We start from the raw sequence: 24,226 nt of genomic DNA on the forward strand, positions 1-24,226 counted from the left end.
ATATTAATCAAGTTTAATTAAAATTCCTTTTTAATTACAAGTTTCCTAGAAATGTTGGTTTCTCGGAACCCTCCTAAAATTACCAATGTTAACAAGATAGTAATTTACACATACCACATACATACGGCTATCTACTTCAAACCAATTTCATTTCAATTCTTTCTCCCTCAAAATGGAGTCATCCAAACCGGTAGATTTTCACCAGCATGTAAATTTACATACAAAAACTTTAAAGTTATGTGGTGTTTGGTTCTTCATACCATACCCTACGACATCAATCTGGTTTTGGCTGCACATTTTGATTCGGGTGTTGTATGCCATCTTTGTTTTTACTATACCACCAATAGGACAGATGGTTTATGTCGTGAAATTATTCGCTTCGGAAAATCGTGAGATTCAGCGTATTGCTTCAAGGTACCATAAAATATATTTCAATTAGGACATGATAGTTTTTTTTACAATAAATTGTTAATGCATATATGTAAAAATAGAACATTATTTTAACTTTAAAGAAATGACCACCACAGAATCGCCATGTTTAATTTTAATTGCCTGGAGGCAATCTGATCAAAAATGAATCGAACCACGAATCTTAATTAGTACATTTTACATTAAACGACCATAATAAATAACGCAACCTGGCGGTCAATCTGCCAAAGTGCCTTCTTGTCAAATCCTATCTTTCAGATTACTGTTTGTCATCCGCCATCTTTCATCATCATCATAATGGCAACCCTCACCCACACACAGTATTTTCTTTTACATTTTTTTTTTCTTTACACTAAACTTGTCGTCATTATTTTCATCACTCAGAATCACATGGACGTAACATGCTAGATGATTTGTCCTTTATCTAGTACGACTAGTATGTACGCAATGAATCTTATTTTGAACAATTTCATTAAAAGTGAACAATTTCTATTTAACAGCATCAACTTGGTCTTAACCGAGCTGTACGTTTCCTTCAAGCTCTTTAACATGTTCTGTCAACGAAACCTGATCACCAACTTGATAGATCAGCTCAACAATGTCGATTTCAATCGGTCTACCCACAGAGAAGTTCTGGAACATGCCATCAAGTTATCTAAGACTCTTTACTGGACGTTCTTCGTGTGCTGTAACTCGGATGTATTTAGTAAGTTTGTATAGTTTTCATTTTTAGGGTTCCGTACCCAAAGGGTAAAACGGGACCCTATTGCTAAGACTTCGCTGTCCGTCCGTCCGTCCGTCCGTCCGTCCGTCCGTCTGTCACCAGGCTGTATCTCACAAACCGTGATAGCTAGACAGTTGAAATTTTCACAGATGATGTATTTCTGTTGCCGCTATAACAACAAATACTAAAAACAAAATAAAATAAAGATTTAAATGGGGCTCCCATACAACAAACGTGATTTTTGACCAAAGTTAAGCAACGTCGGGAGTGGTCAGTACTTGGATGGGTGACCGTTTTTTTTTTGTTTTTTTTTTTGCATTATGGTACGGAACCCTTCGTGCGCGAGTCCGACTCGCACTTGCCCGGTTTTTTAAGTTTTAATTTTTTTATCTACTTAATCTTAAAAGTCTTATCGTTATAGGCCATCCTTTAGCTTCTAATGCAATAGTGCCCGTGACGATCCTGGTAACGGTGATATGGACAACCTTAGCACCAGAAACGACGGTTTTATAGCAGTATCTGCTTATACCCCCAAGTATGAATCCAGAAAACACATCGCTCGCTTTTTGGGCTGTTCTCCATATACCAAATTTAATCTAAAACTGTTATATGATTTAAACGTGAATAGGTAACACAGCGAACAGAAAGAGTAACTTCCTAACATCGTCAAGTATATTATATCCTCATCCTCCTAAGTCTCAATGCCCTTTTAAAAGGACAGAATCAAGTTGAATTTTGAATTATAATGGGATAAGAGAAATTCCTGGGCCACTTTTTTTATCCCATTATAATTCAAAACTGACTCCAGGGGGCTTCGGAAGATAAAGAGGGGTATGAATTCTATTCCGAATACGACTCCAGAAGATAAAGTAATAAATCATTTGACTAGTTCGTAACTTTCAGTTCACATCCTGGTGGTGCCAAGTTTAAACAGATTCCAAGCTTTGCCCGTCAACATGGACCTCATTTTTGTGGACGTTAATGAGCCGCCATATTTTTACTACACTTGTTTTTACCAGGTGCGTTTTCATTATCACATTGTTCACTTTTTAGAAAGGAAAGACTGTTGTAACAAAGTTGGTGGTGCCTTAAATTCTGAACATGTACTGATAGACCAATCAAATTAGTTTTTTTTTAAAGAATGAATTCCCAGCAAGCTAGAAATCGTTTTAATACCTTCATTTGGCCCTAAAAGCGTGTAATCCTAGTTCGCACAATCCCAGGTGGTTTGCATAAATTTTTGTTCTTTTTAAATTTTTTGCTTGTAGATCTAAAATGGTACACCCGACGGAAAATTTGTTCTAGTGATGATGAAAATTGATATCTGAGAATTCGAAAGTTACCTTAATATGAATTCGTAGTCAAAGTAGTAAAAAATGGCCGCCGTTTAGAATTTCTTTGTTTTTGATCCCCTTTTAAATCCCCTTTTCACCATTGTCTGATCCACCAAACCTTGCTGGTAGTGTCATAGAATTTGATGGTGGGTTCCTTCTACATACTTAGAGAAGGATGAAAATCCATCTCTTTACCATTCGCGTCGTGTTCAGATGTTTATCTTATCCCATTAATTTTCTTTTTATTGAAAAACATAAATGTCTTATATTGATACCTTTACTAACTACATACATCTTGTTAGTTCACTGATAAGCTAAAAAAATATAACAAAGTGTTGGATATATACTCCCTGTGAAGAAGTTCTAAATAACCTTAGTCGGCAACCTGAACTGCCTGAAATGCTCTCAACAACATTTTTGCTTTCATTCGCAAGATTTTATATTTTTATAAAAGCCCCGGCTTTGATGTTACTTAATATTTTAGCTAGGGATATACGTAAGTCTATCGTGAGTCATCCTTAACACTAAATTATTACTTCATCAGCCTGATCGCAATCAGTAGATTCATTGATAGGCATCAATTGAGACCGGTTTATATCGAAAATTGAACGGAAAACGAATTTCAAATTAAACGGTTTTGTGAATGTCCAATCGTAAATTACAAAAAATCAGATTGAAAAAGATGATGCTTTACATGCCTGGATGCTTTGCCAAAATGACAATCGTACAATACGGTAGTCTCTTTCTATCACTTTGGAATATAAGTGCGACAGAGACATTAGCGTTAGCGATTGGAATCTTGTAATTGTAAACCGACGGGGGTTTGCAAATTTAAGTTGACGTATCTATACATTTAATATTTTTCAGATTATATACAAACCACCGATAGTAGTACTATGTATTGTGCTGCAAACATTACCCTGGTCTTTGTTGTCATTCGCAAGTAAGTTAAATTATTCTAATATTTTTCAGATAACGTACAAACCGCCCCTCGTAATATTATTGATTGTCGTACAGACATTACCGTGGTCTCTTTTATCTTTTGCCAGTAAGTAAATAATTCAACATCAGGTAAAATTATTGGTATTACACGTAATTTAGATTTTAGTTTGTGCAATTATTGTTTGTTCTTTGCTTAGCTTAGACGCTAGTGAGCAATGCTGGCCGATGCATTCAGTTTCTTTTTAAAACCATCATATAAAAATATATTTGTTAAATATTTTACATCAAGAATATTTACATTAACGAACTAAAATGAGTTAAAAATAAATTTATTCTAGACATAAATTAGCCTTCTTGTTAGATTATAGTTGCACCAAACAAAGTCTGCAGCGGATTTGATAGCCCACGCAGTGTAAGTGTTATGTATACGTCATAATTTCATAGAAGTTTGACATTTAAAATGACACTTCCACTGCGTGGGCTATCAAAATCGCTGCAGACTTTTTACGGTCTGACCATACCGGTATTCTATATGTTAATGCCAACTTAACAACTTGATTATATTTTTTTTATTTAGTTGCTCAATTGGATATTCTTATTGACAACTTCAAGAATATGGAGACGCTTGTGAAGACGACCATGGTTGAGAGGAAGGGCGGCAAAGATGATGCCTTCAGAGTTCTGTTTCACCGTTTTATACTACACCACCGCGCTATTATAAGGCGAGTAAATGTATTTGATGTCCTTGTTTATTTGCAGAATAATAGTAGATGGTGTCACAAGGGAGCAAAATAACACATTTACGGCGAGGGCGTACATTAAATCAGTACAGAGGGGCTACCGCAAAAACCGAATTTCGCAAATTGCGGGGATTTTTCTCTGTCACTCTAATTACGCCGTCATTGGAGTAAAAGAGAAAGATCCCCGCAATTTGCGAACAACGATTTTCGCGGTTATAGCCCAGTAATACAGTGAGGGATTAAAGTGTTAACGGCCAAGGTGGATATAATTTTGTTATAATGTGACACATACTGCTATTCACATTACCTGTGGGGAAATTATTATGTTTTAAAATATTCTTTAAGCTAAAATGATTGTATCAAAAAACTGTGTCCTAGCACGGAAAAGTATCACTTAGATTTTTTTTAAAGTGCATTTCAAACCTGTGTTGAGTTTTTTCTATCGAGTGAAGATCAAGAAACTTAGGATTCGAATCGCTGAAGTCCCTAAATACCTCAAGATTGCTAATAAACTTTTTGGAAAACGTATTGTGACACAAATAAGCGCTACGATTTTTCAAAAACTCCGTACTCTGAACCTCCAGTAGGTTACCTTAAGTTATTTGATTACTTAAATGCAACCTGCATCGGTCTTATTGAATGCACTTGAAAATGTATAAAAGCCATGAATGAAATGGTGTATTTACGTAATTGAACTGAAATTAAAGTTGTTTTAAACCATTTTAGGCTTCGCTCAGCTGAAAGCAATTTCGACAGCTGTAGGTAAATGAATTTAAATAAAAATATATTCAACAAGATACAATACGTTTACTTAACTACGACTTTTCTCTGAATAGGTTATTTTTATGCGTAAAAATACAATTGATTATATTTTACATAAAATCAGAATGTAGGTTTAAGTATACAAATAAAATACGCTGCGATTTGAGCATGTTTGCTCGGTTTAATGCTTTTTTTAATTCGTTTACAAATGTTTTTACTGTTCCGTACAAAACTTTGTTTACGGAACACTTATGGGATCACTTCGGTCTTGTTTTATATTTGATTTCGGGGTTTCTAAATATGAACGCATTGATGTTAATTCTGTAATTTATGTCTTTATTTTTCTAAGTAGGTACTCCTTAGTGTAAGTAAGTAAGTTTAAACTTAATTTGTATAGATTATGGCACTTTATTTTAACGAAACGAGAGTTCATCGATTAGGATCACTTTTATGAATCCCGGAAACATCTTCACTTTTTATAAGTGTACATTAGAAATGTCGTGCAAAGTTCTTTAAGATGCCATTAAAGTCATTTTTAAGAGTGTGGTAAAAATTTTGGCAATACGTTTAATGCATTATAAATTACTTACCAACTCTCAATGAGAAAATTAATAGGTACTGTTAACAGGTAATGGAACAAAAAACCACAAATCCTCTAAAATATGTATCTAAAAGTAGTTTATAAACACCGGCTATATTTTATCATAAATAAGAGTCCTAGCTGTTTCACTTTGAATTTTTATTAAATTCGGTTATTTGTTAACAGTATTTTGTTCACCCAAATTTTCTAAACCGCAACTATTATTTTTATTTGTCTTGGCGTTTCTAAGTTGTTAATCCGTCTCATTTTTGCAGATAATACGAGCACAGTGTATACGAGCACTTTGAACTAAATCTTAAAACTTATCTCTCGACCAAATCGCAAATTGTATACAACAATGTTATATTGCCACTATATCTCGCATTCGCAGAGCATTTAATAACTAGAGTCGCCTTTAAGAGCTTACCCCTCTGCCGAAAACCTTGCACAATTGTGCAAACTTTTGTATGGACTGACGTTTATCTGACATGATTATTTATACCTTACCTACAAATCATGTAGACATAGCCATACATTTAGCGTGCCCCTCCCCGCAAAAATCGGCAGACTGTTTTGTACAGAAAATGACAGCTAAGCCATCTCCAGTTACTAAATGCTCGAAGCTCGTCCGCAATGCGACCGTCATGAGCGACGTCTAGGCACTAGAGTCATTAATAGTCGTGCTCCTAATATGCGACTCAAACTACTGTGAATACGTTCCGAACCGCAATTAGGTACTCTAGAGAGTTCCAAGATTTAGTACAGGTAATAAATAAAGTTTTCCTACTAGGATTAGGAAGTGTACGTACGTTTATCAAGAGCTTGGAGAGTCAGCGTTTAGAATGTCATTAGTTTGCCTAGCTCTTTGTACGTGAAGACGTACCTATTTCAAATGTATTTTAAGGACGATGTTACACTGTGTCTGACACGGATTCGTCAGACCCCAGTACGTTTACACCAAGTCACTGACAGTGTTAACACTGACATATGCGCTAACGTCTACGTAACTTACTTTATACATATTCATCTCGCTAGTACTGGCAAATTAGCGAGCAAGATGTATAGAATGTAAATTACGTATGCTCTTAATGTTAGAGTGAGATAAAATAATAGTGCCCTGATTTCACAAGCGTAGCACCCTGTACCTACTTGAACTTGAATTAGTCATGTTTAAAAATCCATTTCGACCACCTGTTGCCTACATAGCTGCTAAATTATCCTGGATATTTCTCAGAGTTACATTCATTTTGTACTTTAAAACACTTTTTAGCGAAAATATTTTTTTAGTCTATTAGTGTGTCCCACTGCTGGGCAAAGGCCTCCCCTCTTTGCCGCCACCTGTCTCTGTCTAAGGGTAACATTCCATTTCCAACGACAGCTGCACTACTGTAAATTTTACTATGGAAATTGACAATGACAGCGACTCGTTCAGTACCCGTAGTGCAGCTGCGGTTAGAAATGGAATGTTACCATAATGCACACTCCCGCCACTCCACGTAGCTCGATCGAAGTTGTCCCGCCATCTTCGTTTGGGTCTTCCTCTGCCATTTTGAAAAGAAATTTGGTTGATAATATTTCATCAGGCTTTATTGATATTTGTAAATATAACATAAAGATACCTATACCTTATCAGTCTTACAGTATTCTGCGGCGATCATGGTCGCGTTTTTATCACTTGTCATGTCATGCGTCACTTTCGCACCTCTACATACCTGTTAGAACGTGAAAAGCATGATGACATATGATAAAAAATCAACCACCTGTAAGGCTAAGATCGTTTCTTTATCATTTGTCACCATGCCTGTCACGTTCTAACAAATATGTTTGTACGAAAGTGATGCATGACATGACAGAACGCTGCTGAAATCAGCAATAATTCGTATTAAGAAAGCAATAGGGTATTATACTGTATTTAAAATAAATTATTTTACACCATGCATGAAATAAAGCACCAGATCATTATTAGAAAAACATAGATAGTAGTTTTAAACACAACATCTATTTAATAAATCGGATGGAAGTATAAAAAGTAGGTGAGTTGACCGTGACGACACGATGTAATGTTTCATATAAATTCCATATTAGCAATTCGTTTTGACATTTCTAAAAAAGTAACTGATTTGACTAGTAGGAAAATACCCAATTATGGACCATTTTCCATCATCATCATCATCATCTCAGCGTATATACGTCCCACTGCTGGGCACAGGCCTCCTCTCGAGCGCGAGAGGGCTTGGGCTATAGTCCCCACGCTAGCCCAATTTTCCATAGATAATAAATATAATAATAAAGAGAGATGCTTTTGTGAATTTAACAATTTGACACTTAAGGGGCTACCCGAGGTTTTCATCGATTTTTGACAAGTTTTGAATCGTATCTTCTTTTTTTGCACTACAGATAGAATTATAAGACAAACGGTTATCGGTTCTTCAATCTTTTATCTCCGGTTTTGTCCACCGGATTTTGAAAAAAATTAGTACTTATTTTTTTATGAATTTTTAAAACATTGTCTAAACGAACACTTTTTTCGTATCTAGTTTGCAGTGAATGATCTTACATATACGAAATCTACATATTTGGGTTCGTCTTTGAAGTCTCGATAATTGTGTCCAAGATTTTAATTATAAACTAATTAACACAAAAGTTATGGCCAGAAAACCAGTTTTATAGCCTAAAATTGTTCAACTTTGATGCCAAATATCTCGAAGACAATGAACTTTAAAGTAAATATGGGATACTATATTGCTTACAGTCATTGCTGTTAATATAATAAGCTACAAAAAACATTAGAAAACTAAGGGATTCAGATCGAAGGTCATTGGCATGGGGGAGCCCCTTAAGTTGAATTTGCGGTTTTCAGGTTTGTAACCACCGCAGAGAAAGCGTTTGGCGGTCAGTTTGCCTTGACTTTGTTATTGAGCTCCTGTATTATTTGCACAACTGGCGTGCAGTTCCTTTCGGTAAGTTAGTAAGGATAAGGATGGTATTCCACCACCCTTACAACATTGAATAATTTTACGGTTTAGACTCACTTGTTTCACTCACTTCGTGCGACGCGGCGAGCCGCAGTACGCGATACACGGCCGTCGTGAACGCTGCTCGCACTGTTAGTGCTTGAGAATGGAGACCTAGGCTCTCCGAAACATGTCGCGCGAGAGACTAAAAACAAGTGAGTCTAAACCGTAAAATTATTCAATGTTAGTATGTCTCACAACAGCTTAAATTCGACCCTTTTAATATGTCAGCGTCACGTGTCGGTGGCCAGTAGTCACGATAGAGTTTTTATTTATAAGAGGTTATGCCGAAAACGAATTTAGCACAGAAGCGCCACCAAAGATGAGGATTATCAAGCGTACCCCATGCAAAGCAAGGCTTCCATGTGCCAAGGCAAAAAGCCAGGACAACGCTAGGAAGATGATTATGATTGACTGAAAACTAGTAAACCTAAATCTCGTTTCAGATTGAATCCCCATCCAAGGATATAATCGCCGTGTGTTGGATAGTGGCCTACATGGTCATTTTTGCCTTGATGTTGTTTGGTGATTGCTACTTTGGGAATGTCATTCACGATAAGGTATTTTTTATTTAGAATAGGTAGAATAGGAACCGCATTTAAAATATAAAAAAAAACAGTACAACGAAACATGACTAGAGTCGGACCAAGAATAGTCTGCAGCAGATTTGATAGCCCATGCAGTGAAAGTGTTATTTTAAACGTCAAACTTCTATGAAATTATGACGTATAAATGAGACTTGCACTGCGTAGGTAAGTAAGCTATCAAATCCGCTGCAGACTTTTTTTGGTCCGACTCTAGCAGCATGCAACTTTCTCATCAGTTTTTTAAAGAATAATGGCTTTAACCCTTAAATGCATAGTATTGCCAAATGTCTACAAACCGTTAGCCAGCTTACAGATTTTAAAAAAAAGGCTTACGTTCTTGAACGCACCTTTATACCAAGCGTCAAGTAGTAGGGTACCTAATGATTTAAGGGTTAAATTTACGCAATATTTTTAATTTATAAAAATTACAATCGTTTTAAGACGAAAAGTCGGAAAGCATAGAAAAATCCAGAAGTTGATAATTTTAGTATGTGATTTTGAATGGTGTTTTCGGGGTTTGTAATTATTTTATAATTAAAAACTTTATCATAGGTATATCACAAATAGCAATGTACAAATTGCAGAACATTCCCAAAAAGCGGAAACGTTCTCGAGAATGTTCTCAGAACATTCCTGCAACATGGAAATTATTGTTTAAACAAGAGAATATACTTGAAATAAAGTTTAAATAGGCATAACTTAAAACTAAATGTTATTATGCATATATTATTGTCTATTACAGTTAGCTATTTTGTTGATGTGATAAATTTACCAATAAGTTGCTTAAATTCTCACTGTATATCAGAGAACATTTCGACTTTCGACAATATTTTCAAAAAAATTTTTTTTTGTTTCATTAGAATCTAGAGGCCTCTATCTCCCGCCATGCCAAATCTCAGCGCGCTCGAACCAACTTGAAAAAAATTAAAAAAAAAGTCGGCCATTTTGTTTTTTTTTAATGCACTTTGTTTTGTCTCGGGGCCCTCTATGACATTTGGTCGAACACCCCCCACCTATCACGCACCGTTTAAAAGTTGCCATACAAAATAAAAGTGGCCAGTTATCCCGCAATTGTAGCATTTTTCAAAAAAAAAATTTTTCATAAGTATCTAGGGGACCCCGAGATTCCGTGACCAAAATTTCAGCGCGCTAGGACAAAATTAAAAAAGTTTAAAAACAAAGTCGGCCATATTGAAAAAAAATGGCGGCGTCAAAAACTGCCAGGGTCCCTCTATGACATTTGGTCGAGCACCCCCCACCTAAGTCTGACCGTTTGGCCGGGCCGTCATACATTTTTCTGACCCGAAGCGGACGACCAAAAGTCGGAATTTTCTGGGGGTATGGACTACACCTAAACTATCGTGAATATTCATGTTATAAACTACGATAAATAAATAAATTCTCGTTCTCGAGAACATTCTCAGAAGTTACCGAGAATTTCTCATGTGGAAAGTTTCGCAACTTTGGAAAGTTCTCGTGCGTGCATTGCTAATCACAAATAGTGTACCTTTCTAATGGTAAATGGTAGTAAAAAAAATCATATATCTATCTATTACTGAAAATTACATATTTACATAAATATGATTTAGCCAATTCAACTTCTAACACTGATTTCGCAGTGAAAATCAAAGTTATATTTTTTTAATTTTTTTTCCTAGAATCAGCAAACAATTATGTGATACAATATTAATTTCGGGCAAAAAGGAAAAATCATGCATTTAAGGGTTAAGGAGGGGTTTTACGGTTGCTGTGGTGAAATAATTATTTACGATACAAGTGCGGAAAAGAGGAAATTCGAAACGAGTGGCGATAAATTAAAACACGACCGAAGGGAGTGTTTTAAATCGACACGAGTTGCAAATTACTTATTTGCACCTGTATCGTTCAACGTTTTTCAGTACATATGGCCCTCTAGGAGCATTCCATGAAATTGTCTACCATTTGTCCCGTACAAACGCGATTTTCTGAAGATTTGCAGGTATAAGAGTTTCGTTTTCTATGAAAAATGGTCAAAATTATGCGCAGAAAAATAATTGGCTACTTTAAATGCCGAAAAAAAAGTCGCAACACAGGAAATAAAATGCGTTTGTACGGGACAGCCCGTGGAATGCTCCTTTAAACTTTTGACATACGCACGGAAAGTGCTGTTTCCCGTGCGGGAATAAGCACTCGAGTCGATTTAAAACACTCCCTTGGGTCGTGTTTTGATTTATCACCACTCGTTGCAAATTACCTACTTCCCGTACTTCTATCGTAAATAACTATTTCTAACTGCTGTCAGTTTGTTGATTATCTATAATTATGTGTTTGTAAATAATTAATAACACGTTTAGAGCACAGAATTCGCGACGGTCGCGTACAGCAGCCCTTGGCTGGAGATGCCTCAAGATCTGAAGAAGAACCTGGTGCTCGTGATAACCAGAGCCCAGAAGCCTCTGGCCTTGACTGCCTACAACCTCGTCACTGTATCGCTACCCACCTTTACCACGGTAAATCTGCGTATTTTACTTCAAATTGTGACTAAAAATATTGTTATTGTTAAATAAAAATGGGGAGTGTCTTTTCATAAGGCTTATTTTTGTATGGAGTCCATAAAGAAACGAGCCCTTTTGAAAACACTCTCCTCAAGTATTAGGCGGTCTTCATAATATAATGAATAAAAAAATAGAATACAAAATAGAGTGTCCTGTAATATTTAGTAATTACTTGTTTAATAAGTAATAAGCTGCATTTTTGAGACCTAAATAATCATTTTTCACTTTGGGTTGATTCATACGGTTCAACGTGATGACCGCCTAATTGCCGTATTCGAAATAAAGATAAGGGTTAAGATGAATATTTCGAATGATGGTCCATTCGACGCGAAAGGTACAAACTAACCTGGAGTCTGTTCGGAAAGAAAAGAGTCGTGGTACATATGTATTGAGCCTCATACATACCATGACTCTTCTCTTTCCGAACAGTCTCTATCTAGAAACTCAGTGAAAAGATGAAGTGTTTTTCTAGTAGGGGAGAACGAGGTGAGTTATGACAGAGGAGTGTGACATCGTCGATTTTTTGGAATCTATTAACTAGAAACTAGGTCGCAACAGTGTGCGTTTGTTAGCTCGTAACTTGAACTAACAAACGTGTGCTATTGCGACCTAGTTTCTAATTAATAGATTCCAAAAAATCGACGATGTCACAACTCTCCGTTGTGTCAACTCATCTCAGTCTCCCCTACTTGTCAAGATACGATTCCACTTTTCATTTATTTATGGCCAAGTAATAAAGGTAATGCTTTCCCAAACTTGGAATCAGTACTAATTGGAATTTTCAAGTATTTTAACAACTTCCGAGAGGGCCTTCTAAGTAATTAATCTAGAACTTTTCATTCATTGTAATTAGATAACTCAAAGTCTGTCGTATCGATCTATTCTGCCAAGTCAGGGGTATGATCTCGTTATCCAGGAATTTGGGCGTGGCACAGATACCAAAACGTATTATATACTAGAACTAGATACGCCACTTGATAACACATTTATTACATTAAATAATACAATTTTAAACGTATTTAAAAAACAGTTGTGCGGTAGAAAGAAGAGGAATCTAATCTTCAAGGATGGGTATTCCACAGCCGTCTTCATATCGAAATCTTTCTATCCTTCTTCTCGTTCCTCTAATACTTAGAGAGACCGCTCTGATGATTGATATTTGTATTTTGACTTTGATCCAGTTGATTATTTGTGAGTATGGTTTCTATACGCCACTTTAAAATGCCATGTGGAGAGGCGAAACATGTGTCGAGTTTTGCGCTTTGGTAATGATTTGTTATATTTGTTTATTGTGGCGGTGGAAACAAAATTGCATAGGTACCTACAAATAAAACAGGGCAAGTGCGAGTCGGACTCGCGCACGAAGGGTTCCGTACCATAATGAAAAAAAAAACGGAAAAAATGCAAAAATAAAACGGTCACCCATCCAAGTACTGACCACGCCCGACCTTGCTTAACTTTGGTCAAAAATCACGTTTGTTGTATGGGAGCCCCATTTAAATCTTTATTTTATTCTGATTTTAGGGTTCCGTACCCAAAAGGTAAAACGGGACCCTATTACTAAGACTTAGCTGTCCGTCCGTCCGTCCGTCCGTCTGTCACCAGGCTGTATCTCACGAACCGTGATAGCTAGACGGTTGAAATTTTCACAGATGATGTATTTCTGTTGCCGCTATAACAACAAATAATAAAATTGTTATATCACGGTTCGTGAGATACAGCCTGGTGACAGACAGACGGACGGACGGACGGACGGACTGACAGCGAAGTTTTAGTAATAGGGTCCCGTGTTACCTTTTGGGTACGGAACCCTAAAAATATGCAAGTAATAGTCGTTACACTATTATTAGCACGATATTATTTCGTGGATTAGCAAAGTAATATTTTTGTTTTAATTTAATATGGATTTTTGTAAAGTAAGAATAACTCACGGGGCTTCCGGCGCTTACTTTTCTATGACATGACAGACAATAACATGATGCTTTCCATAGAAAACGATGAACAAACGTCATTCGAGAAGACCTATTTTCAGTACATATTAGATGACGCACAAACTTTTTTTTGAATTGTCACAAGCATATATGAAAATAATATAAATCATGTTTGCAAGGCATTCCTTTTAGAGTGGCGTATCTGCTAAAACATATATTATTATGTATAATGTTTGCAATGGATACTGTTGGGTGTGTAAACCCTATTTGTAGGTAAAAGGGTGTATTACATGGTACGTTGAACCTGTAAAGGCTGTAAGGCCAGATTCAGTCCCTTTATTAACCTAACCTAGGAGATAATGCCCTCAACGACTTCAAAGGAGTTTATAGATTTCAATCAATGTTTACTATGGGACCAACCCTAAAATCTGGGATTTTTTTTTGGCTTTTCCATAGAAAACGTCGACACTGATCAGCCAAAATGTATGAAAAAGTAAAAAAATCGGGATTTCGGGGTTGGTGCCATAATAAAAGTAGCTCATTTTAGCGAGTAAAATCGAGCCCTGGATTTAAAGCCCCATGGTCAGTAACACCCTGTATATGATTATAGTTACAAAAGTTATAGTAGGAAACACTCAACAGATTTGTAGATCCTATCTATGTAGTAGGGAATGCAAATCGGTTATTTTTTGTATGGAAATAACCGCGGTTTCGGTTAATAACCGATTATTTCCATACAAAAAATAACCGATTTGCATTCCCTACTATGTAGATAGGAAGTAGGCAGATTACCAGTTCGCCAGACGATATCAGCCTGTCAGTTGTTTAGAACTGTCACTTTTTGCGTTTATCTGACAGGCTGATATCGTCCGGCGAACTGGTAATCTGTGGGCCCATTTAGGTTATTTTTATTAGTGAAAAAAACAACTATCAATTAGTCTCAAATCTAGTGTCAATTTCGTTATTTCTCGAATGTGATTGGTCAAAACTCCCTCTATAATAGTTATTTACAATAAAAGTGCGGAAAAAAGTTACCTATTCGCACGTGTATCGTACAACGTTTTACAGTACATAATTACGAGTATGGCCCTTTAAACTATGACATCGCACGAAAAGTGCTATTTTACGCACTAGTGCGGGAAAATAGGACCATTATGTACTGTAAAAAGAGTTTTGTCCTCTAAGTAGCTTAGGTTTAGGTAATTCTATCAACCTTACTTTAAAATTTATAAGGATAATTAGTATAATTATGTAACGAACCCCTCAATTGGTCCTTGAAATATTTATCCATTGGAAAGTAGGTAATTATTTTATATTTGTTTTTACTATCGAAATTTGATTCTTACTTGAAGATAGTAACGTGAAAGAGACATCAACTTCATTTCAAGAATATTCAAAATTTTACTTTATCTGACCACACTTAAAGTTGCAAATCTCTTAACTCCTCCGGGGAGTTACGAGGTACTTTGCGACATTAGCCGTCTGTGCGTGTGTAAAAAAAAATGTTAAATATGCCTTTTTGTTTCAGGTAATGAATTTCACGTACAAAGCCTTCGCCGTTATGAATGGGATGAAGTAATATTATCGCTTTTGTACTTTTTTGTCACTACTTTCTCATGTTATTGCGAGTTTAACCCGTATTCCGATTAAATAAAAAAGTGACAACTGATTTCCTTCATCCTTAATTAGAAAAAAAATACCGAAAATTTCCACTTGCGAATCACCTCCGGTTTTTCTATCGGCAACGGCAAAGATATTCTACCGTATTCGAACTTCAAGATATTCAAAAGAGATGACACGTACTAGATCCATTCTAGATACGTTATAGTTTAGATATCAACTAGTTCTCTTTTCCAGCGCAATCCGGGCAACCAATGTCACTTTTACGTTAGATAGAGTAAGATATATTTTAGATGTGAATTTTAAATGGCAATCGCCCCTTATGCTACATGAATAATATTATTATACGACGTCTTTAAATTAGACGTTCTTGGAGTCACAAGGGTTAAACTAGGCAGAAATAATTACACAACAGAAATTACACCAAGCTAAAAAGAACAAGAGAAACAGTAAAATGAAAAAGCCCATTAAACGGGAAAAATACAGCACATTAAAAATGATAAGTGGAATTAAATGCGTCTACTAATTGCACACAGTAAAGATTTGTGGAAAGCATGCACAATTGCACATTGGATATACTTAAATGTTTGTAGAAAATGTGATAACGCATATTAATACAAGTCATCAGTTAAGTTTGATTTTATTTTATCCTACTTTTCCATAATTTTGTGTGGGTATGCACTTTTGCAGCTCGATGTACAAAGATCGATCATGGATAAATGCTCTTTTACGCCACTCAGTCACATCCACAAACAAAGGTATGAATATTTATCTAAAGTGTAAACTTGAGGTAAGAAGATAAATTAAGGGCATGCATGTTTGAGTGTGTGAGGTCCCTTACGATAACGTTCAATCTACTACAAGACAATCTGCCCGATTCGAACTTTAAGATACGTCATTTAATAGATCTAGAAACGATATGGATTTGATATGTCAGTGTCAAAAGTGACGGGTCTTCAAACAATAACGTCACTTTTGACACTGACACATCTAATCCATATCGTTTCTAGATCTATTGATTGACGTATCTTAAAGTTCGAATTGGGCCGAGTGTCTCAGTTTCAATATATTTGCCATCTTTAATCTGAATTCCAAGTACAGATGTAATGCATAATTATTGTCCGTCGTATTTTCGCAGTAATGTCCGAACGCGTCTTGCTATTTCAGTCAGTCTTGGTACAAAAACTACGGTACGAAGTAGCATGACAAATACGAACGTTTCCGAGAAAATACGAAGGCAAACAATTATGCACTACATCTGTAATATATACTGGGTCAAGCAAATCTTGTCAGTAGCAAACGGCGGCAAATTTGAAAAATCGCGGGTTAGCAACACTGTGTTCGAATAATTCGAAAATCGCGTGTCATCTTTGTTTTATCTGTGGAATGTGGATCGTGAATGACAGCCATCATCTTGTTTGTTTACAAATGGTTTACAATGTTTACATTCTGAATCGATTCTATTTCAAGAGATATTTCTGCTGTGTCACCATTAAATACCAATATATTAAACAAGACTGTGCTTAATTAAAGCTAAGGTGCCTACAATGCCTACAGTGCCAACTGAGAAATCTAATAAAATATGAAAATCCAGTATGACATCTACCTGCTGAAGCAATGATTTTATTCATACATTCTTGTTTAACGGCATAGTCCACTTACAATTTTATTTTGAGATCTTCAAATTAGTTAATCATTTTTATCAACATCACACACCGCTTTTAAATTGTCCGTCCATACGTATTAATAACAATTTCAAACATTTTCAATAGAGAATCCGCGAGTGACAATTTGAATTGACGTACGTGACAAGGCGCGCTCAGCGGAAAAAAAAGTTTTGGTTCGATGTACATTGTACATTGCTGCTTTTCTTAGCGCAATACTACTCTTTGAGTGTTGCCCTACTTTAGTTTGCTTTACATTGCTACTGACAAGATTTGCTTGACGCACTATAAGTGACAAATCGGCTGTCAATGAATTATGCTGTGAAACATTTGAAAGCTTACCTTATCGTGGAACGGCAAATTTAAATCAGTCAAAGGAAATCCGTCCAGTGACTGATGTCTTATCAACAGCGATAAATGGCGGCAACGCGACCAAAATACCCCCGGGTCTGTAATCGTCGAGGTCGATATCGTTATAACAGAAATCACGAGTCATCCATTAGTGACAATTAATGTTCGTTGCAATCAGACGCGGGATGCTGGACGGTAGGTGTGTTTAAGCAGTACCTCAACTTTGTTGAATAGGGAATATTACGTAAAACTCTGAGTAGAGGGCGTCACTAGGCCAAGCACATGGCCTACAGCAGAGATACATATATATAACTCCGTATAAGATAAATAAAGTCTAAGACTAAGAAAAAAACGTGCCTCGGACGGCCAAGGAAAAGTCATTCTCGAATAGATGGCGCCATTACCTTTGGCCTATTCTCGGCTAGATGGCGTTAACGACACCGTTTGGTATTTAACAATTTTAACACATATCAGTGAAAGAACATGGGTCAGTAGGGAACAATAAAAATTAAGAATCATTTATCCGTAAACATATTTTGATTATTTTATACATTTTCAATTTTATTTTAAGTTTTAATCGTGTGTCGATAGATGGCAGTAAATGTACCGTGACTACAAAATTGACAATGACAGGACCCCTCTATACTATCTATTCTTTTTGCCTACAGTGAAACACAACAATCGAAAGTTTGGTTTCCGACTCTCTAATATCACTCTTGCTTATTCGAGCGATAAAGAGGCAGATAACTGAATTTCAATTTTGCGTTTCCCGGTAGAGCCTTGTTAACAAATGTTGATGCATCAATGTCGTATTTTATTGTCTATATTTGTAATTTTTGGTTATTTTCATTTGTAAAGTGCCCCTGTGGCCATTTTGCTGAATTAGTGTTTGAGGTTTGAGTTTGAGTTTTTGGTGCGTTATTTTATTCGTTACATTAATGCCGACTGTACATAGTTACGTTACATGCTTCATTATGGAAGTATGCATCTTCGAGGTACAAAATATTATGATTTAACTAGTATAGATGAGGTATTTCATTTAATAGTTCTGCTATAACGCGGCCCAATTAATCAGCTGCTGTACACAACTATACAACTCGAGCAATGTGTGATAATTATGTTGCTATTTGGCCGGCTTTACGAGTAGATATTTGCAGAATTACTTGAAATATAGGTAAAACTAATAATTTACTACTAAAGTAATCGAGGCGAAATTATACAGGGTGACTTTGCGGTCGTGATCCCGAATGTCAAAAATGTATTAAGATGACGACTAACTTTAAGTTTCAAGTATGACACCCAACAAGATTTTCAGACCGATAAAATTATGAAATGAAAAAAAATATGAATGAATTATGACTGTACTTGAGTTTGCTCAAAGCAAAAAAAGGTCAACCACGGCGTTACATGAACAAGAGATTTCCTTTAGCAGGATTGGTCCTTAGGACCCAAGGATGGATTTAAGAAGTGGAGCCACCCAGATTTTTGATGCAGGTGGGGGGGGGGTTAAGCGTCCGCGACGTTTGAGGTTAATAATTCTTTAAGTTTAGGTTCTAAGTCAAGTTTAGTATCATTTTCAACTAAATCAAAGATGTACCTAGACATAGATTTCAACGAAATCGGTTCAGCGTTTATTGATTTCCCATGTAATCCTACACCTTACCTTTAATTTTTAAGGTTTTTTTTTTAATAAAAACTATCCTATGTTCTTCCCTGGGACTCAAACGATCTCTATACCAAATTTTATCTAAATCGGTTCAGCGGTTATTGAATCCCCATACAAATTTCTTCCTCCCTGAAGAACGGAACGGTGTCATTATGATATCAGAAATGAATTCGGCACCCCGGATTTATACGGAAACGATACCAAACTTGACCTAGTAGCTTAAATGATACAGATATCAAGATCAAGTTGAGATCCCCCCCCCCTAAAAATTTACATCAAAAATCTCGGTGGCTCCACTTCTTGAATCCCTCCCTGGGTCCTAAGGACCAATCCTGCCAAAGGAAATCTCTTGTTCATGCAACGCCGCATATTAGCTCCAGCGCCATCCGCTATCGTAATCGTGAAAAAAGTATATCCCCGGGGACGCTTCGTCTACATCAAGCCCTCAAGATGTCTATTAGATCTATTTTCGCGATTTTATGGCCAGCCCCACAGGGAAATTTGTTTAGTAATGATCAGTTGACCAACTTAACACAGTTTTGACATTCAGGATCATGACCTCAAACCCAACAAGTACCTAAGCATTCCTTTTAGACTACAGGCCGCGTAGCCAAGATGCCAATCGCTCACGCTCCGTAGCGATCGAAACGCAACTGTCACTGTCGCACTAATATGGAAGAGTGATAGAGAGACATAAAGCTTTTCGTTGTCGAAGCGATAGCGATTGTAACCTTGGCTAGGCCGGCTGAACCCTGAAAATGATTCACAAGTCCTTCGTCTGCGACTGACTAACTTCTATCAGCGACTTTGTCCGTGTGGAAATTGAAATCTTTCAGTCGCCTTTTCGCCCCCTTAAGGGCTGACTAGAACTATTTCTTCCCATTTCCTTTACTACATACGTAGGTACGTTATTATAACATTCAATAGACCTTCAAACATGAACAAAAGTATTGTTATCGAACTAAGTAAGCGGACACAGTATAACTGGACACCTGCAGAACTTCATGCATGTGGATATTAACTGGACGACCTAATCCATCGTGTTCGTGTTCCCAAAAATATTCAATGGAAAATAAAATACATTCCGCACCAAACACAGAATGCATTGTTGGCAATGTCATCTAAAAGCGAGACTACAAATTACCAAGTCGAAAACCGTCGGGTGCCGACAGGACGCCGGACGTGTGACGTCACGCCATGTTACGCCACGGCACGCCACGCGACGCCACGAAACGCCACAATTCAATTTGCGGTATTTGCTCAGTCACAATACGGAGTGAAATATCGCGAGTTATTATTTACACTTTTAAGTTCTCCGGACTGTAATAGGATGATTTTGTAATAGTTTTATTTTTCATCACGTTTTGTATTGATAAACTGTTTTACAAAATTATATTTACCTACAAAAGTACACACATACTTCAAATTGCGCGTATTTATTAATACCAAATTTCATCTATGGTTCAGCAATGTAAGGGTATTTCGAGTATTTTGACATTTGAGGAAAATGGACATTCAAGGATTTTCAAGGTAAATGGACGTTCCAAGAATTGGACTTTCGGGTTAAATGGACGTTCGAGGAATTGGACATTCGAGGAAAATAGAGATTCGAGGAATTGGACATTCGAGGCCACAATCTAAAAGGTAACAGAGAGACAGGCAGAGTTAAATTCACATTTAGGAATGTACCTATCACAAAAGGCAGAAAAGTTTCCTCTTACATGTCGACTGATCATAATATGTTGATAGGACAGGACAGGTATCTTTTTCGCGATTTTAGTGTAGATCCTATTGTAAAAATAGTGTAGATCATTAATATAGGTCTCTCTAGAGGAGGAGGGGAGGATGTCTAGTCTAGACATTCACATCGCAAAGTATGGCAAAACGTTCAAATCACCCAGTACCTATTTAGTCCAGTACGAATATGATGGTCGTTCTTGTCTACGTGACAGCGTGATAAAACGGCGTTCGTCACTTTCTATCCCACGGTGTTAAAAAGTAACAGTTATTTTACCACATGGATAACGATGGATAAAGCCATCCATAATAAGCCGGCTGGAAATATACGGCATCGGCCCAATCAGTCGCGTTCCGGACCGTGCTATTAATCAGCTGTGCACATAACGCATAAGTCAACAGATATGCGATACGATCGTGACCACATGCGCAAAATAGACGAACCGTAGTGGGTATGTACGGTTACGTCTATGCATGATATCGATGCGGTCAGTGTCAAAATAACGGGCGTTCTTAATGTTAAAAGCGATATCTTTCAGATAATAGTAATGACGATGTTAGAAGTAGAGGTAGAAGTTAGAGTCAGACCAAGAAAAGTCTGCAGTGGATTTGATAGCCCACGCAGTGCAAGTGTTATTTTAAACGTCAAACTTCTATGAAACTATGACGTATAAAATGACACTTGCACTGCATGGGCTATCAAATCCGCTGCAGACTTTTCTTGGTCCGACTCTAACAACCAAGTGGACTGTAGAAATATTGAATACAAAAATAATACTTGATGCGTATTTTTTTTTTTGCTTTTGTAAGAATATCACCGACTGAAGCTCCTGAATAGGGGAGACCGAGGTTAGTTTTGACAGAGGAGTGTTGTGACATTGTCGATTTTTTGGAATCTAATGACTATTAGCGAGCTCGCAACAGTGTGCGTTTGTTAGCTCGTAACTTGAACTAACAAACGCGCTCTATTGCGACCTTGTTTTTAGTTAATAGATTCCAAAAAATCAACGATGTCACAACTCTCCTCTGTCACAACTGACCTCGGTCTCCCCTACAGCTTTTTACACTTTGCAAACCTTTCGTTTTGGTGTACTCAAGCGGCCGTTAGCGGTCACTATGAAGCTAAAAATGGCCACAATTTTTCATTTTTAGTCTGCCTCTTTTGCACTCATGATACAAGTATTCATATTTTTGATTGCGTCTCTTCAACACCTCAATTATCTTAAGTTTAAAATAATTTTAGATCTGTGGTAGTTATATAACTTCAAGATGCCTAAGACTGTTATATGTCCGTGTAATAGGTACTGTAGGACGAGCAATTGAAACCCGGAACATGGCATCCATTAGGCTACATTTCCGATACTATATACGTTCACATGTTCAATGCTATTATCATTGAAACTATCCTTGTTCTAGTATCCATCGCAATCAGAGCATGGGATCCGCTCGGCAATATAATCCCATGTATGATACACGGTGGCTAAAAAATAACTGCATTTCTGTTGCCTGGGAGGTTTTTATACTGAGCAACTTTTACTATGGGACCAACCCCGAAATCGCAAAAAAATGTACCCTCCCATAGAAAAAGGACCAACCAAAATGTATGAAACAGCCAGTTTTTTTTTCGTGATTTAGGGGTTGGTCTCATATTAAAAGTCCCAGTAAAAGTCAGTATAATCCCGAAACTTCCCTGGCAACGGGAATGCAGTTATTTTTAGCCCCCCCGTATTTGACAATTCCATACCCATTTCTTAACCTTAAAGTGAGTTAATCCGTAAAATTAGTTTACAGATTAACTCACTTTGTTTTTAGTCACTCTGACACAACACACACAGTCAAAACATGTGAGTCAAAACACGTGAGTTAAACTACAATTTAACTACTTACTATAATATATTAGCTTAATTTCATAAAAAAAAGTTAGTGTCTGTCTCACCAAATTTATTTATATATATTGCACTAAAACACCTTCTAAATAGAAATATTAGGTACGTCACTGACAGTACCTAAACTATACCTACTGTAAATAGGTACCTATTCCTGGCGGCGATGCCAACTTGCAACAAGAGATGTATCAATGTCTACTCAAGGATACAATTCCACTCGCAACGAGTCAATTGATCGGGCGAACCAGCCGGCGGATTATGGATGGTTTTATCACTTATTAACACTTTGAAAATTGACGCACTTTTATCACATTGTCACGTAGACAAGAACGACCATCATATCCCTACAGGAAAGCTTTCTCAGATTATGTATGTTGTCAAATATTTAGATTTGTATTTAATTATTTTTACATCGATGTTACTGTAAATAGTTTTAATAACAATACCTCCGTGAAACACCCGAAGTACCGACTACGTTTAGTGCAGAGTGTGTCGAAAGTTGACCATTTCCGGCCGGAGGGCAGAAAAAGTATTTAAGGGTCAAACAGATCACTGTGTTACGTTCTTTCCTGTGGACATACACAAAGTTAAGGGCTATAAAGGTTAATTTTCTTATTTAACCCTAACCCACGTAAAAAGGTCCTCCTTTTATTTACAGAACTATGATAAAATCATTACTTACATGCCCACAAGCTGTTAACTATTCCCCACAGGAGAGAAAAATGTACAGTTCGCGCGAACACGCTAGTTTTCTCTCCGGTGGGCAATAGTTAACAGCTACCTATTGCCCACACTACCTACCACCTTAAACTAGTTTACTTGCAAACTCGACTCGCATAAGCATTAAGAACACCGAAGCCTCGAGCCCACACTCCCGGGAATGAAATATTTTGGACAACCGCTAAAGATGGAAGGCGCGTCGAGAGTTCAGGTTCTTGACGGCATGTTGATTTGAGGCATAGTTAGATACAGTTAGGCCATAGTGCTTCATTTAATTCATTTTGACTAGGTCTGATCAACGCATCGGTGACCTTCCGCGCCTTGTGCCTTCGACTTTTCCTTGCACTACAAGTCGTTCCACAGATGTATCGTCTCGACGTGTAATATGTCCAAAGAAAGTGAGAATACAACATTGCACGATGGAAGAAAGACGCTGTTTAGTACCAAATTCCTGGAGAATTGAAAGAATTGAGAATGGTTTAATAAGAAAAGTTATACAGCGTAGAAAGATAGGTTTCTATAATATCTCCTTCGATAGTAAGACTTGGTGGAGAAATAAGAAGTTATAGAGGGAAATGCTAGGAACACAATTTTTGACTCCGTAACTTTGTTTGGACTAGTTAGGAGGTGAACATATCAAAAGTCCCCGGCCGTAGCCTCGGTGCTGGGGGGGAGAGGGGGGAAAGAAGGTCTCATTTTTCGGTTTTTCACTAATATCTTGGAAACTATGCGTCTTAGCGACATGACTACTGAGACAAACCAAAAGCTGATAAAAATTGTTACAAGTTTTATTCAGTCAAGTTTTTCGATATCTTGAATAGTTTTTGAGATATCCGCTCTTGAAAGTTTATTTAGGGCTTTAAATTTTATCTTGATATCTACATTAGTGAAGCTGCTAGGCCGTGTTTGGTATCATTTTCGTATAAATCGGGGATGCTGAATTCGTTTTTGGTATCACATTGACACCATTCCTAAGAAAAAACATATAAACTTTAAAAAACTTTT

General features: G+C 36.9%; 1 protein-coding gene across 1 annotated transcript; it reads left to right on the top strand.

The window, feature by feature from the left end:
* The first annotated feature begins 172 nt into the window (after positions 1–172).
* On the top strand, positions 173–15,156 carry LOC134669480 (odorant receptor 49b-like). Its single transcript, XM_063527065.1, has 9 exons — positions 173–414; positions 930–1,135; positions 2,057–2,172; positions 3,355–3,430; positions 4,007–4,151; positions 8,372–8,471; positions 8,972–9,085; positions 11,446–11,601; positions 15,106–15,156. The coding sequence occupies exons 1-9, from the start codon at positions 173–175 to the stop codon at positions 15,154–15,156; spliced, it is 1,206 nt and encodes a 401-aa protein (XP_063383135.1).
* Positions 15,157–24,226: the final 9,070 nt, after the last annotated feature.

Source organism: Cydia fagiglandana, chromosome 12 (genome assembly GCF_963556715.1).
Source record: "Cydia fagiglandana chromosome 12, ilCydFagi1.1, whole genome shotgun sequence".
Classification (NCBI taxonomy): domain Eukaryota; kingdom Metazoa; phylum Arthropoda; class Insecta; order Lepidoptera; family Tortricidae; genus Cydia; species Cydia fagiglandana.